At 33.6% G+C, this 17,119-nt stretch overlaps 1 protein-coding gene across 1 annotated transcript in view; it reads left to right on the top strand.

Annotated features, from left to right (window-relative positions):
- Positions 1-17,119, top strand: part of RYR3 (ryanodine receptor 3) — a 182,835-nt gene that overhangs the window by 75,312 nt on the left and 90,404 nt on the right. Inside the window, exons 19-37 of the mRNA XM_056492742.1 lie at positions 473-665; positions 2,412-2,628; positions 2,829-2,933; positions 3,354-3,457; positions 3,880-3,963; positions 4,962-5,121; positions 5,548-5,695; positions 5,796-6,001; positions 6,648-6,822; positions 8,284-8,492; positions 9,668-9,852; positions 10,552-10,588; positions 10,961-11,121; positions 11,741-11,906; positions 13,017-13,103; positions 13,486-13,712; positions 14,756-15,557; positions 16,031-16,231; positions 16,494-16,596. Coding sequence (XP_056348717.1) covers positions 473-665; positions 2,412-2,628; positions 2,829-2,933; positions 3,354-3,457; positions 3,880-3,963; positions 4,962-5,121; positions 5,548-5,695; positions 5,796-6,001; positions 6,648-6,822; positions 8,284-8,492; positions 9,668-9,852; positions 10,552-10,588; positions 10,961-11,121; positions 11,741-11,906; positions 13,017-13,103; positions 13,486-13,712; positions 14,756-15,557; positions 16,031-16,231; positions 16,494-16,596 — 3,570 coding nt within the window. The remainder of the gene's footprint in view (positions 1-472; positions 666-2,411; positions 2,629-2,828; positions 2,934-3,353; positions 3,458-3,879; positions 3,964-4,961; positions 5,122-5,547; positions 5,696-5,795; positions 6,002-6,647; positions 6,823-8,283; positions 8,493-9,667; positions 9,853-10,551; positions 10,589-10,960; positions 11,122-11,740; positions 11,907-13,016; positions 13,104-13,485; positions 13,713-14,755; positions 15,558-16,030; positions 16,232-16,493; positions 16,597-17,119) is intronic.

Here is a 17,119-nt window from a genome sequence, read left to right as displayed (position 1 = left end):
TTTCAAGGCATGTAGACAAAATTCTTAGTTTCCCTATATTACTTGGTGCCTTTAAATGCCATATACATCTAGGTATTCTTTAATTGCTCTGAAAATAATAGAGTGTGGCCATGCAAATGAAAGGTGTGTTTTAAGGAGGGTGTATATGAACACACTGAACTAAATGTTATGATACTAACTCTAATAATTAATAATCTAAGAGTTTCCTTTATCAATTATGTTAGCATTTATTCTAGCATTGGGTTTTGCATATAAAAGGTGTGTGTGCAGACACACATAATTAAATATGTATTTCAACACTACTGAACAATTATCCAATGTCAAAAATTATCTTTTTTTTGGAGAAGGCTAGGAGGCATCGTAACATAAATAATACATAAATGAAATAAATAAATAATAAATAAAATGAATAAATAATTTTTAAAAATTAAGCTTGCTTAAATATTCTGATTCCTAAATACTTTTATTCTAGGCCGGGTACCCAGAGCTGTAGCCTCTGTCAACCAGCATTTATTAGCATCTGATGATGTGGTTAGCTGCTGCTTGGATTTAGGTGTACCCAGCATTTCATTCCGCATTAATGGACAGCCTGTACAGGGAATGTTTGAGAACTTCAGTACAGAAGGGTTTTTCTTCCCTGTTGTGAGTTTATCAGCAGGTGTAAAGTAAGTACAACTTAATTTTAATTGTTTTCATTGCTGTCTTATCACACAAAATATTGTCCAAATTCTAGTATGATTTATTCTGCTTTGTTGCTTCTCTTCTGCCCAAATAGCAGCTGGAGGAAGGCAGGGAAGTAATGATTTGTTCAGTGATGATTTCACTTAAAAATGAAATGTGAGCCTGTAAACTATTTGACCAAATTGCAATGTCTGGACAGTATTATTTCATGAGTATCTGGTGACTTGGGAAAATTAATTTTGTTTCATTCCAATTATCAGTGAAAGAAGCATGTTAGAAGCACAGCACCATATTTGGTGCTAATTAAGGCTCTCACTGGCTTTCTCAGCAGGGAGTAAAAAACATAAATCATCATGAAAACTGATGAGAAGCAGTTTTGAAATCTCTTTACTGATATTGCCCATTTCTTACCTCTTCTATAGCTAAAATACTGAGATTCAAACTTACTGTTTTCAATTTATGTTGTTGTCTATGTTCAATGAATTCAGAAAATCTGTAGAATCAAACAGAATAAAGGAGAGCTGGGAAAGGCTTAGTAAAACTATTTATTCCCCAGGAGTGACCCTACTATGTAGCTGCATAAATACAAAGCTTTTGAAAACATTAATTTCTTTTTAGTGCAAGAAATCTGCCAAAACTGGTGTAATAATTTTCCTTTTTTTTCTCATTCTTGTTTGATGTTGATTTTATCTTTTGTGAGAGCATTTTCCTCTGTAGTTTACAGTAGCTGATGTTAACATTTTCCTCTGTAGTTTACAGTAGCTGATGTTAACAGCAGATATATGCCATCATCTGTGTCTATTACTACCAGAGAAAATATTTTTGCATGGGAATCCTGAGTTCATAAGTCAAGGAGAATGTTCTGGAGTCTTCGCTTTTCTCCTCTTTTGAAAAATGTAAACAAAATATGTTGATCTGTTCTAATATTCCTACAGGCTTCTGGTCATCCCATTACTACAAATGTAGGGGCTAATTCCTAGAGATAACAGGCTTTTTTCCCCTAAATATTTCAGTGGTTTTTTACCTCTAGAATTTTCCTACTTGAAGACCAAAGTATGCAGCAGGCTAGTTTTAGTATTTGCTGTTTTTCCTGGTATACTCTTAAGTGTATATGAAACATCTATATCTGAGGAGAAAAAGAACATTTTAGGGGTTTACAAGGAATCTTAGTTGTGCTTCTGGAACTCATTTTCAGTTGTAATATTCAGTATAATATTGTTTGCTTTCTTAATGTATTATGGTTTTAGTGTTTTGTTTGGGTTTTCTTCTCTCATGTGCCAAACCGTCTGCATATGTTCACTGAGAAATAACTTGAAAACTTTCAAGTGTGTATCAATAGTCCCAATAGTATTTTTAGAGTAACTAAACCACCAACTTTAACAATTTAAATTAGATTTGTATTTCCAAATCCCTTAAACCCATTTTAAAAATCACAACTTACAACCATTTGATTTTAAGTGAGAAATATTGAAATATGTTACTACATTAAACAATTAGTTTTGCTTTGGCCAAAACAAATTTTCAAAAAATAGTGGGTAGGTGATGGTTTTTACTGACAATATCTGCTAGTATGAATACTTGGTAACCATTTGGTGCTTACCAAAACATGAAGCACACATGCTTTTTTGTAAATAGTAGTAAAATAAATGCTTAGGCTTCTACATTATTTATGTGTAATGATAGTATACACTGATTATTGAAGGCTAATTGCTTTATTGAAAATTGCACAGAGTTCGTTTCTTGTTGGGTGGACGTCATGGCGAGTTTAAATTTCTGCCTCCTGCTGGATATGCTCCCTGTTATGAAGCATTGCTTCCAAAAGAGAAGATGAAACTGGAACCAGTCAAAGAATATAAAAGGGATTTTGAAGGAGTGAGGGATTTGTTGGGTACAACACAATTTCTCTCACAAGCTTCTTTTATCCCTTGTCCAATAGACACCAGTCAGGTATGTGAAGTTTGCAATAGTGGGGTCCATAACATATGTCTGTTCAAAATTTAAATTCACAATATAAAATCTTTCCTCTTTCTTAGCAATTCTTCAGTTGCTTGTTGTGATGTACTAACTAAACTAGATGATTTTGGATATACAAGGTGTGCTACCTGGAACCTCTTCCTACTTCTGGAATTGTTATGCTCTTTTCTTAGGTTGCTCTTCCTTTTCATCTTGAAAAGATCAGGGACAAACTAGCTGAAAATATCCATGAACTATGGGGAATGAATAAAATTGAACTGGGCTGGACATATGGCAAGGTATGTTTTGAATGAGCTGTCTGGGTATAGTCACCTGAATTAGGTTAAGTCTCCTACCAGCCCAAGCCTTGACTTGGAATTTGAACAGGGTATGCAGTGGGGGTCTATACATTACCAGCAACAGGTGACCATGTAAGCTGGAAGGAGACAGTGGTATTAACTTTTTGGTGACTTTCTTAAAAATTCAAATCCCTCAAATTCCTTTATTTTGTTATTTCATTAGTTATGGAGGAGTATTTGTAGTGCTCATTATAAATGAATCGTGGGAAAAGGAGATTTATATAGTTATGAGTAACTGTCATTGAACAAAGATAAATGATATTGATTATACTGACTTCATTACTGCAAAGAATTTACTGGGTTTTTACTGTGATTCCTGATTCTACCAGGAAAGTGCTCTTTTCTGTTACTCTTTTGCAGATACGGGATGATAATAAAAGGCATCATCCTTGTCTTGTGGAATTCTCAAAACTGCCTGAGACAGAGAAGAATTATAATCTACAAATGTCAACTGAAACCCTCAAGTGAGATTTAAATAGGAAAGAAAATGAAGTTTTAATGTTTTTTATTCAAGTGCATCATACTGTTATAAGATATAAAAAACATTCAAATACCTCCTTCAAAGATATTCTGCTAACTTTACTAGAAGTCCCAGCAACCCAATCAGCCTGATTTAGAAAAACTTTGTCTCTACAGAGAGACAAAGAAAAAAACACCACCAAATTCTGTTGGTTTTAATAAAGTGGTAGAAATCTCAAGCCATAGATTTCTGCCTTTTTAGTCTTTGAAGGGCTTATTTATTATTTCTGATAAATTAAAATATTTGGGTTTTTAAATACCATTATTTTTGATTACTTCCATGTTTTTTAAATATAATTTCTTCTGTGTTTTTATACAATGCATGAGAATTATAATGTTGTGTTTCACTAATGCTGTTTTATGCCAGAACCCTTTTGGCCCTTGGATGTCACATTGTTCATGCTCATCCAGCAGCTGAGGAAGACCTTAAAAAAGTCAAACTTCCTAAAAAGTATGTACCTTATGGTAACGATTACATATTATAATATTTATTATAAATATATAATATTTTAAGTTCATTTAAAGAATGCTGGATATGAACTGCATACCTGATAAGGTCTTATGGATCCCTGTTTAGGCCACCACCTTGACTGTGATGATGTTGGAATGTGAATACTGCTGTGCTACATCACCTCCTGAACTTGTTCAGAGACAGGAACAATCACATACTTAAACCACAGGCAGTTGTAGAGCAGCTCACCCTAGAACAGAGACTCCAAAGTTAAATACATCATTGCAGTGCTTTGCAGTGCACAGTCAGTCTATCATAATACTGGTTTGCTCTTATTCCCTTGTTAAAACACTTATTGCCTACATGAAACATCCTAATTAATGGAAATTACCTGATTTGGGTGAAAGAGAATCCACATTTGTCTAAAAGGGCAGGTAGTCCTTATACAATATGGAAGTGTTGGAGAAGATTATAGCTGAAAAATTACTAAACTTTTTTCGGTGAAAAAGTGCTAAGAACAATAGTTAAAAATTTTTTTTCTGTTAGAAAAAAAATGGTAATGCAGTCCTTACAGAATAGCTAATTAAAATACCATACTTAATAATACATAAAAGCATTTCATAAGAAGTCATCATACGGATCTTTAAAATAGAAATTACTTGAAATGTTTAAATGGCAAATATAAAATATATATTAAAAATATATTCAATAACAATTTTGTTGCTTTATAGCAACCATTTAGGCATGTAAATATGGATCTGAGTCACATTTAATTAGCTATTGTGCAAGTAGGAGGAAAATGAGACGGTCTGCTGGAATCCAATTTATATCCTAGTAAATGACCAAATGCAGTGGAAGATTTTTTTCAAAGGAATGGGAGAGTAGGAGATTAAAAAGTGGAGAGAGACCATGATTTCCACCTTATGAATGCCTCATAGAAAGATTTAAATACCACAACTGGGATATCTTGACTCTGTTTTGCTTTGTTTGACTTACAGTTACATGATGTCAAATGGATATAAACCTGCCCCTCTTGATCTTTCTGAAGTGAAATTGTTACCTTCTCAAGAATTTCTAGTTGACAGACTAGCAGAAAATGCACATAATGTCTGGGCAAAAGACAGAATAAAGCAAGGATGGACCTATGGCATTCAACAGGTAGGAACTTCTTTACATGCATTTGGAATAAGTAAAGAATGTGAGATATTTTATTCTGGAACATCATTTTGGAGGGAGTGTTAGTTAAGATGACAAATACTGATGGTCTTATAATAATTGGAAAAGCCAGAGGGGGTAGGGAGCAGGAAAAGAAGCCCTACCTATAAAAGTCTGGATTGTCAGACATGTATGGTTGCAGCTGCTGAATGTATGAGAATATATTTCCATCCTTCTCTTTCATTCTTATATTTAGGTTTTCAGTGATAATTAATCAAGCTTGCATTCAGAGAACTGTTCTTCATTAATGCTGTTTCTCTTCTGTAATTATTACATGATGCTAAAGTATACTCTGTCTCATTATTCAAAGTCTTTGTGATGTCTAAACAGACCTTTTCTCTTGTTGTTTTTTTTCATATTCCCTTTCAGGATCTTAAGAACAAACGTAATCCTCGGCTAGTGCCATATGCATTATTAGATGAACGCACTAAAAAATCAAACAGAGACAGCCTCCGTGAAGCTGTTAGAACATTTGCAGGCTATGGTTATAGTATTGAGCCACCTGACCAAGAGATAGGTTCGTATTTTTAATAAGAATCATGGCCTTTTTTTAGTGACATTTATAGCTTCATTTTATTTTTAAAAGTGGGGGCTTTTTTCTCTGTTTATTTTTACAGCTGACCAAACAGTGGAAAAAGTCAGCATTGACAAGATACGATTTTTCAGAGTAGAACAATCCTATGCAGTGAAGTCTGGAAAGTGGTACTTTGAGTTTGAAGCCGTGACAGGTGGAGATATGCGTGTTGGCTGGGCCAGGCCAGGCTGTCGACCTGACGTAGAGTTGGGAGCTGATGACCAAGCATTTGTATTTGAAGGAAGCAAAGTCAGTACACCTTCACCTCTTTTGACCTATTACAAGGCTAGACAGAGAACTACAGCATAGGTTTCCTCTGGGTACACCCCATCAGCTACTGGAATGTTTTTGATTCATATAAAGATATCTCTGAACTCTTTTTCACACTTTTACCTCCAATTTGGTTTTGGTCATGGGATTATGCTAACAAAGAAGTGTTGGTTTACATATATCTTCCTGGGCTATATCCAGCTAATTACAGAAGTCTGTTATAATTGCAAACAAGATACAGCATTCACTTTCATTTTTTTATAAGTAGTGTTTATAAGTAGGTTCTTCATTAACTGAGGGAACAGCAGTATGTTTTCCTTTTTCTTTCTTATCTGCTTTCTGCATGTCCTTTCTTTCCAAAGTCTTCTTGACTCCTGAAGGGTAATAATGACCCTGTGTGTAAAAAGCTGAATCCAGTGAACAGTAGTTATCAGGTTCCAAATTACTGAAGTTAGGGTGCCTTAGCTGCCTTATGTCCCTGTTATCTCTAAGGCAAAAGTCATGATCAGGACTGTTTGCAAATTATTTTGAGATCCTGGAAAATAAAATATCTGGGTTTCTTTATTTATTTTTCATTTTATTTTTAATTTTAGCACTGTATTAATTTACTTGGTTTTCCATTTAGGGCCAGTGTTGGCATCAAGGCAGCGGATTCTTTGGACGAAGCTGGCAACCAGGAGACGTGGTTGGTTGTATGATAAACTTGGATGACAAGTCAATCATATTTACTCTGAATGGAGAACTGCTTATAACCAGTAAAGGTTCTGAACTTGCATTTGCTGACTTTGGAATAGAAAATGGTAAATTCTCCTTTATAGTCACATGGTTATTAGAAGACAAAGCAATACAATAGAGAGAAAAACTAGTCTGTCATAATGACTCAGTGGGCTGAGAAGTGATATTTCACTGATGTGAGCCTTCAGACTGTGCTATACATTAACTTCATAAAAATTTATTTTGATATTGCTTGTGTGGCACAAACTGAATTTCTTTTCTCCTTTAACCACATTAATGGGGTTTCAGCAGTCAGAGTGGATAAATTTTCTCACTGTTGCTAGGCTTTCTCTCAGGACTTCAGTGCTAAGAAGAAGTGGTAATAATAAGCATCCTGAAAATTTTCCAAAACCTGAAAATGCAGTCTCTGATAATCTCACTGGAGCATAAATATACTATGTTTACATCTGTGAAGGACAAAATGAGTACTGTGCAGTGACAGTCTCCATCAAAAGAAAGATCTTTGCAGCATAACTTGAGTCTAATTTTTTTTTCTCTGTTCTATTCATAATTATCCAAATTCCCTTTTTTCCTAGGATATCTTTCCTCTTCTGTTTTTTGCCTTTCTTTTCAAAAAGTAGTATCTATATGACTGTAGTAAAATAATTTGGGAATATTTTCAAACTGTTTTGCTTTATGTTTTCACTGACATTTTCTTTGTAAGTGTATCTCCTCCAACCAGTAATACCTTCATACCTGTTAGTAATTGTCAGAAAACTTTGCAGTTGCTCACTGCTCTTCTTTGATTTTACCATTGACAGAGTTTTTATAAAGGTAGAGAATGAGGGACTGCCTTAACAAAGCTGTACTGAAATCCTAAAGTTCAGGAGAGAAAATCTCTCCTTCAGAGGTTGAACTGTTGGCTTTTCCCCAATCTTGCTACAAATTCTGTTTCTTGGGGAAATGGTGAAATAAGTCAAGAGTCTTTCAACCCTGTCTAAAGGTATATGGAGATCAAAAGTTGAGTCATAAAAATTCTAGGATTAGAGTGTGGGTTTGTCCATTGTGAATGATGGAGGCTGGCAAAAAAAAATTGTACCCACTAATGATAAAGTAAATTTTAAACAAATGTATTGAGATACCTGAAACTCATCTTAAAGTCCTTTATAAAATTTGATGCCATCAGAAACCATACTTAACTTTTGTTAATAATTTTGATCTAGCCAATGTTGGCATCCAGTGTCCAGCTTGTTGTATAAAGCCACATTTATTAGTCTAAAAATGAGAAAGATAGCAAATTAAATGGGATAGTGCTGAAGTACTCAGGGGTTTTGGTAGCAATTATATGGAACTTAGACATAAGTATTTAAGGTGGCTTTGAGTCCTTGCTATTGTCATCACTTCATGTGCATTACTTATAGGAGCTAATGTTTAGTTCATATTAGATGGATTGAAAATAAAGAATGTCTGATTTTAAACTAAATTTGTGTTACACTAAGTTACAGTTAAGTTTTATTTGTTTTGTTTTGTTTTGTTTTTTTCTTTAGGTTTTGTTCCAATTTGTGCACTGGGCCTGTCTCAGATTGGTCGCATGAACCTTGGGATGGATGCCAGTACATTCAAGTTTTATACAATGTGTGGCCTCCAAGAAGGTTTTGAACCTTTTGCTGTTAACATGAACCGAGATGTTGCTATGTGGTTTAGTAAACGCTTACCAACATTTGTCAACGTGCCAAAAAATCATCCTCACATTAAGGTAACGTTACATGTCAGGGAGACACCTGTTCAAAGACTGTTTGTTTAGCAAGCTGAGACATTAAACCCTTACTAATACTTACTGTCATCAGATAGTTTGTCATATAACTCTATTAAGCCACTCTTAGATAATTCCAGATGATCTTGTCTATCTTCTGTTTCATTTATGGTAGTATGGATTCCTATGGATATACTTATCTGGTTTATTGTATGACTTACTAATTTATGTTGTGGTTGGCTACTGGGAACACGTTAGTCATGGGCTTTTATATATTCTATCTTACATGTGCTTTCACTTTTTAAACCTTCTCTGCTATAAATTTTTCTTCAATATCTGAAAATCGTTCAGCTTGAGTCTGAAGACATTTAAGTGTTCCAGTGGTGTTGCAGATTCCTTCATTATGAAGCACCAGTGATAGGAATTCCAAAACTCCTAACTAATTTATCCTACAGCAGAATAATATATCCTGTCCTTTCTATAAATGGTTTCATATAGACATATTTGAAAATGAAAAATTTGAATTCCTGAGGAGACTTTTCACAATAATATCTCCAGACCATTTACTTTAATTTAGGTGTAGCCAAGTATTTTCTAATGCTTGTCTCTGAATATTTCCTTCTTAAGCAAATTCATTTTAACTGAATTCCAACTAAATATTCTCAGCTTTTTTTTTTTTTTTTCATTTTATCAAGATTATTTCATCACTATTCCTGTCTTTAAAAGTTTTTAAAATATTCCTATCATTGAGTTTAAAAACTCACTTTTTCAGCACAAGGGAAAATAATATCAGACTCCATGTCCATAAGAACTCTCTGAACAATTCTAATTGATATTTCTTCTCATTGTGGTAGAAAATAACTGATTCTTGTGATGAAGTTTTTTAATGATTTGTGTACTCAAAGAGAATTAGTTCAATAATCTATATACCTTTTTCTTTTATTACTGAATGGAACATCTTGAAAATATTTACTATAGTCAGGATATACTGAATCTTTTGCTTCTCTTGCTCTTCAGGTTAAATTCAGTGTCAGACAATAAAGCTGCATAGTTTTGAAGATAATTAATTATGAAAAAATTAAGTTGGCACTTTCAATTTTCTCATCCTCTAGTTGCTTAATGGAAGTTTTCAGCATTTTTTTTATAGTATTATTAAAAAATATTTCTGTTATTTTTAGATATGGAGAATTGATGGAACCATTGAGAGTCCACCTCGGTTAAAAGTTACTCACAAGACATTTGGCACACAGAACAGCAATTCAGACATGATATATTGTCGTTTGAGTATGCCCGTTGAGTTCCACTCATCTTTCAACTTCGGCATGGGTGTGGAAAATGCCTCATCTGATTTATTCCAAAAACGGTTAGGCTTGGGTTCAGTCATCCTATTTCATGTTTCCAGTGGAAATGTATTATGTTATAATTTTTTAAAATTATTTTATACTCAAAATTTCTGTGCACTAAGCACAGATTACCATAAAATGTGTGTTGCTCAGATTTTTCTATTCTTGATGGTTTTATAAGCCACCTTTGCTGCAGAATACTGTGTCCAGACAAGAGAGAGTCTTTTCTACAGAGGTGCATCACAAGATCTATAGATCTTTGCCTAAGCAGCTCTATTTTTTCTGAATTATTATGATTTGCAAAAGCTAGGCTGGAAAACTAGCTCACAGTCTTTTGCCCATTGGATTATTGCTCATCCAAATTAGTGTTCAGTCGCTCATTGTTACTAGAAAAGTGCCTAATTCATTAAAAGATAAAAGATTGTGGGGCAGTTTTTTAAAGATACCAGATATTAATGGGTCCTGCACCTTTCAGAGTTACCTCTGTCTTTATTTAACTCCTGCAAATCTACCTCTTCTCCCATTCTACCTTAACAGCAATGAATTATTTTACTTATATATTTGTATCCTGTACAGTCTTTGCTAATGCATGCTCAGTACTAAGCAAATTAGTTAGCTGCTTAACTTACATTAGTTAGCTTTTAAGTATACTTAGCCTAAAAATGACTAATTTTTTTACTTAAAAAAAATTTTATTTACTGATTTTCCTTTATCTGTAGAAAACACAGCCAAGAAATTGCTCCTCCTTCTACTACAGTAAGTAAATATGTTGAGATGCTTAGTTCTTCTAATGTTCTGAAGTAGATTTATTTGTGGCAGCAGGTTCATTAGAAATTGTTCTGTTGAAAGAAACCTTTTAAATAATTTCCTAGGATATAATATTGTTTATATATAATGATGTCTGGAGTTGCATGGCTTGCAACTTGTGTAAGCACAAATCTCACTAACTTAAAACACCATTCTGGTTTTTTTAATCTAAGAGTATTTTAAATTACTTGTTAGAAAAATGTGAATTACTTTTATTAATGTTTGATATAAGGAGAGGATTTTTAAAAAATCACTATTTGAGTATTCCTTGATAAAACACTTTAGATTTCTATTACTAATATGCTCTTTTTCCTCTTTCAGTATTTTTACTCACTACGGATATTTGCTGGCCAAGACCCATCCTGTGTGTGGGTTGGCTGGGTAACACCAGACTATCATTTCTACAGTGAGAATTTTGACCTAAATAAAAATTGTACAGTGACAGTTACTTTAGGTGATGAGAGAGGCAGAGTGCATGAAAGGTATGGAATTATTTATAGCTTATTAAAGTTTTTATTTTAATACTGTTGTTTAAAAGCCAGATGTTCACAAGCTTGATGATATTTTAAATATCAATTTAAACTAAGAAAGTTTATTATGGAATGTGAGTTTTCTGTGCTCATTTATACATGTATAAATATCTTTTATTTAGACATGTTAAAGTGAATTTATCATTCTGTGCTCATTTATACACGAGTATCTTTTATATAGACATGTTAAAGTGAATTTATCATTAATGTTCATTGAAGAAAATTTCTTTGGGAAAGAATTTTAATTGAAGGATGCTTCTTTAATTTAATATCTGTATTTACTCTGTGTGGATGAACTAATTTGTTTTACTCTAACTTAAAAGTGCACACAGAAGCCTGTGAAATTTTTTCATAACTATTTAAAAATAAATAGTGTATTCAGTCTGATCCCTCACCCACAATGATGCTGATACATTACCAAAAAAAAAATAAAATAAAATAAAATGTTTGTTAATGAGCAAACAAACGAAGAGCATAACAAACACCTTTGAGGATCTCTAAGTATTCCTCCATTGAAAAGTTTATCTCCACCAAGTTCAGTGTGACCTATGCTTTGTTCTTGTTCTTTCAGTGTGAAGCGCAGCAACTGCTACATGGTTTGGGGAGGAGATGTAATTGCTAATTCCCAGAGATCAGGTCGCAGTAATGTTGATATAGAAATTGGATGCTTTGTTGACCTGGCTACAGGAATGGTGTCATTCACAGCCAATGGAAGAGAGCTTGGCACTTGTTATCAGGTATTATCAGATTTTCAGGAAGCTATCTTGTAAGCTTCTTGTTTAGTTGCTAATTCTCTTTTTCAGAAATCTAACTGGACACCATTTGTGTGATGATAATGTTGTTTTCCTGTATCATTCTGGTTTATCCCTCTTTTTCTCACTCTCTTGTAAAGGCTGTGTTTCTTGAGTTGTTTCAGTATGTGCAGATAAATATGTTTTTTTTCAACTCAGTTTGTGTGGTTCAGAATCTTGATTAAGAAAGTTAATTCTTTAAATTATTTTTTCAGCTGCATCTGTTATACAATAAAGCGAAAATAAATATTTAAACTAGCAGAAGTTCAAAAGTAGACTTCAGATATAGTAATTTTTGATATGAATTAAGACAAAAAAAATAGCTCATTTTTACCAGGGTTTGTATCTTCTGCAGATAGCTGTGATTTGGAGACCTTGTGATTTGATACGTTTCAAAACCTAAATATCAAATATGCATGTATGCAGAAAGCCAAAATAAGTAGGGTGGGCCCTAAATGTTATTAATATCCTCAAAACATGGTGTAATTGTGCAAATGGATCAATGGTTGACAGGAGTTTTCAGCACCAGATTGTTGAGATTTCTTCTTAGTAAGATCAGTTGTCCGTAGTAAAGCCCTCGCTGGGGGAGAGGTTGTCCATTGTTAGCAACAGCTCATTGCTTTCTTCCATATCACCCCCTCTAATCTGTAATACAGATGAAACATTATTCTACTTTTAGAGTAGCAAATCACTAATCTTAATAGGAGATAAAGATTTGCCTTATCCTGATCCCATGATGTGCTCTCAGTCTCTAGAGCGAGTTGATGAATTTGGATGTTTTTGAGAAGAAACTACACTGTGTTACCAAAGGTCCTCCTATGGGTGTTGGTAGGACATAAGGCTACAGAACACCTTTCTCAAAATTACGTGGTCCTATAAAGATAAATACAAATACTTTACTGTATTACAAGTAGACACTATTCAACACTTTATTTAATAAAGTATCCAAATTGTTTGACTCTAAGGTATACAGTATTTATTTTATAGCATATTCAGGGAGATTATTGGTTTTGCATTTTTAATTTGTAAAAAATTTTAATCTTGTTTCACTTCTAGGTTGAACCAAACACAAAGCTTTTTCCAGCAACTTTTTTACAGCCTACAAGCACTAACTTGATTCAGTTTGAACTTGGTAAATTAAAGGTAGGAAGTATTTTTGTATTCTGAAGAAAGACAATCTTTATGTAAATGTGCTCTTTTAAATCTGTTTATTTCCATACAAATTCCTGCTCAGTTAAATTTGTTCAGAAAGGTTGAACAAAAATCATTACTTGTAATTTGACTTCTATATTTACTTTTGTAAATGTTATTTTATGCAGTTAATTCATTATCTGCATTTGTCAAAGTAAATATTATTTGAGGGTAACACCATTAAAGTTGGGAGTTTTAATGAATTCTGTTTGTTGCAATAACTTCTACCTTTCTAAGATTTCCTTGCTATTTAAAAGTTATGCTTTCTTTTGGTGTTATGGATTTATTCATAATTACATGCTTAAAAAATAATTAATGCCTGTATTTATTTCAGAATACCATGCCTTTATCAGCAGCAATTTTTAAAAGTGAAGAAAGAAATCCTATTCCTCAGTGTCCCCCTCGGCTTGATGTCCAAACAATTACCCCTGTTTTATGGAGCCGGATGCCAAACAGCTTCCTGAGAGTGGAAACGGAGCGCGTCAGTGAACGTCACGGCTGGGTTGTACAGTGCTTGGAACCTCTGCAGATGATGGCACTTCATATCCCAGAGGAAAACAGGTACATTGATAATGAGATAAAATCGCTTGATGTGGACAAATTATACTGCAAAAAGATGCCAGCCTACTGATTAAACCTGCCTTGCTGAATACTTACCCTATAGTTGTTGAGAATTTCTCATTTTACCTGATATCGTATCATACATCGTTATATTTGTGAAACAAAAGTACAAGAGACTGAACTTTAATGCCATGTACCAAATTTAGAATGCATAAAAGAAAGCATGACTATTAGATTTTATTTAAATTGGTGTAGCATCTCTCAAATCTGTAGGTCTTTAAACACAGAGATTTTTCTCAGCTTGAGAAAAACAAGCATAAAGAACATGCAAGTACAATTTTGCTGATTTTTTCTATAATAGAAAACTTTAATCTCTTCCTGTTCTATCTGCAATGGATTTACATGAATTAAGTTCTCGTGTTCTTATTCAAAAGATTTTGATTTTCATTACCTTCTATCTTCAGAGTGAGGACAATAAAGATCTATCCAAATATCAAATGTCATAACCAGTGAAAAATCAAACTATCAGCAAAAGCATTGCAGAAAGATCATTTAACAGCTGTAATTTTAATAGTAATTTAAAAATTTCTTTTAATAATTCAAAACTCAATTTTATTTATTGTTAATATAACTGAATTCAAGAAAAGACTGAAAAGTACTGTGTGTTGTGGAGAAAATCAACCAGTAATCCTGAGTAAATTAGAAAGGCACTGTTAAATAATAGTAATAATGCAGATTTCCAGCATGCTTAATGCACCTATTTTAAAAACAAGTTCTAATTTACAATAGATCCAAAGAAGCATGTCCATCTTAGATTTTGGGAGTTTTTTCCCTATAGAGTGCTAATTTAAAAAGTCTCAGCAAATTACTTCCACCATTTACTGTATTTTAATGATGCACATACTAAGATTAGTTAGTATCAACTTTTATATTAGTGGTTTGAAGAGGAACTGACCGAAATGTTTAGAGATTATAAAACTTTCTTTTATCGAAGTCTTTATTCATGGAACTGACTGGTGCTCTGTTTCTTTATTTCCTAACAGATGTGTTGATATTTTGGAACTATGTGAACAAGAAGATTTGATGATGTTTCACTACCACACTTTAAAACTCTATAGCTCAGTTAGCGCTCTAGGTAACACTAGAGTTGCTTATGCACTTTGTAGCCATGTGGACATATCTCAGCTATTTTTTACAATAGATAATCAATACTTACCTGGACTTTTACGTTCTGGATTCTATGACTTGCTCATTAGCATTCATTTGGAGCATGCCAAGCAAACCAAGCTCATGATGAGCAATGAATTTATCATTCCAGTTACAGACGAAACTCGAAATATTAAATTATATCCCGATGAAACAAAGAAGCATGGTTTACCTGGAGTAGGGCTTAGTACTTGTCTTAAACCAGCCTTTAATTTTTCTACTCCATGCTTTATTGCTACCAGTGAAGATCATCAGACATCCATCCCAGAGATACCCCTGGAGATACTTAAATCCAAGGCCATAAGTATGTTAACAGAAGCAGTACAGTGCAGTGGGAGTCATATCCGAGACCCTGTTGGAGGACAGGTTGCATTCCAGTTCGTTCCTGTTCTTAAACTGATTGCAACACTGCTCATAATGGGTGTTTTTGATGATGATGATGTGAAGCAGGTGTTACTCCTCATTGATCCCACTGTGTTTGGAGATCACAAGGAAGAAACAGAAGAGAGGACAGAGAAGGAAGAAGTGACACAGGTGGAAGAAAAAGCTGTAGAAGCTGGGGAGAAAGCAATCAAACAAACCAAAGCTCCTGCAAAGGGCTTGTTGCAGACAAGATTACCAGAATCTGTAAAGCTTCAGGTGACCATTTATTATAAATATGTTACTTATATTCTGCTGTTGGTGAAGAAAACGATTGTGCTTTTTTTCTGTTCTCAGCTTAATAAGATTTGAAATTCTGAAGGTCTTTAATTCCATTTTGCCTTTAAAGCTCAAATTAATTTTTTAAAAAAGATGATGATGCAGTTCCTTTTATATCAATCTACACTCAAATAGATATGTGAAAACATTCTTATTTCATAAAAACAGAAGCCAAACTTCCAAGCCAAACTAGTATGACTTCTAGATATATTGAATGCATGGAGTGAAGGATTATGTGTGCAATATAATATTATCAATCAGATAATGAAACTACCATTTTGTCACCTTTACAGTGTTAAAAATATGGGAAAAATGCCTCTTGTTTTTACAGTCTGATGTACTCTATAATATGTACTCAAGTTCTTCCCCAGAGTTTGTAAAGCTGTTGAGATTGTCTATTATCTCTACCCTAGATGTGTCATTTACTCAATTATTTTTGTGACTGTGAGCTACAACACAGAGTGGAAGCAATTGTATCATTTGCAGACCGCTACGTATCAAAATTGCAGTATAACCAGAAATACAGGTACAATGAACTCATGCAAGCCTTGAACATGTCTGCTGCTTTGACAGCCAAGAAGACTAAAGAATTTCGGTCTCCTCCTCAAGAGCAGGTAATATTAAAAAAGACGATTGAATTGCAGATTAAAAAAAACCTCTTTATGATGACAAAATAAAGTCCTAACTCGTTGGAGAACCGAAATTAATTTGAAAATAAATTTATTCCATGCCACAAAATACTGAATGTCAGAATGCTGAAGCTTGTGTTCTAGAACTTAAGCTGTAAACCAAAGTTATAAACAGGTAGAGTGTGCCTATACTAGAATATGTCTTAGGCTATTTCAGTGTTTTAACTGTGTTTTAAACCCTTTGAAGATTAATATGTTGCTGAATTTTCAACTGGGAGAGGATTGTCCCTGTCCAGAGGAGATTCGGGAGGAGTTATATGAATTTCATGATGATCTTCTAATTCACTGTGGTGAGTGGCAAGTTGTTGATAATTTTTTTGTCTTTTTGGCACTTGACAGATCAGTTGAAAAATATACTAGCTTAAGAGTTTTTTTATTAGATGTATTACTGCCTACAAAGTGACTTTACTGACAAACTTTGGTGTATATTACAAAAATATGGATAGCCTGTGCGTGGCTATTAGATATTATCTAATATTTTTCTATTTATATATACCAGTTTTAGACTTATTGGGGAAAAATAATCCAAACAAGAAGATTGGTTTACCTTAAAAGATTTATATAAGCACATATATGAGTGCAAGCAGATAGAAGGTTTTGAGGGAACACAATAGCTGCAAAGCTAAGCATCAGTTATTTCATCAAAAAAAAAAAAAAAAAAGCAGATTTGGAGTTCTCTGCCTGTTTTAACTTAGTTTCCTGTCGTATACGTAACTGTGAGAGTCAGTAATTTTAAAACACTTGCACTGCATATTACAGCTTGAATTTCCCCCACTCATTTAATTTGCATTTCCTGTGTAATTTCATGTGAGT

The sequence above is a fragment of the Oenanthe melanoleuca genome, chromosome 5 (assembly GCF_029582105.1).
Source record: "Oenanthe melanoleuca isolate GR-GAL-2019-014 chromosome 5, OMel1.0, whole genome shotgun sequence".
Lineage (NCBI taxonomy): Eukaryota > Metazoa > Chordata > Aves > Passeriformes > Muscicapidae > Oenanthe > Oenanthe melanoleuca.
The sequence above is the reverse complement of the archived record's forward strand: the minus strand, read 5'-3'. Positions and strand labels throughout refer to the sequence as shown.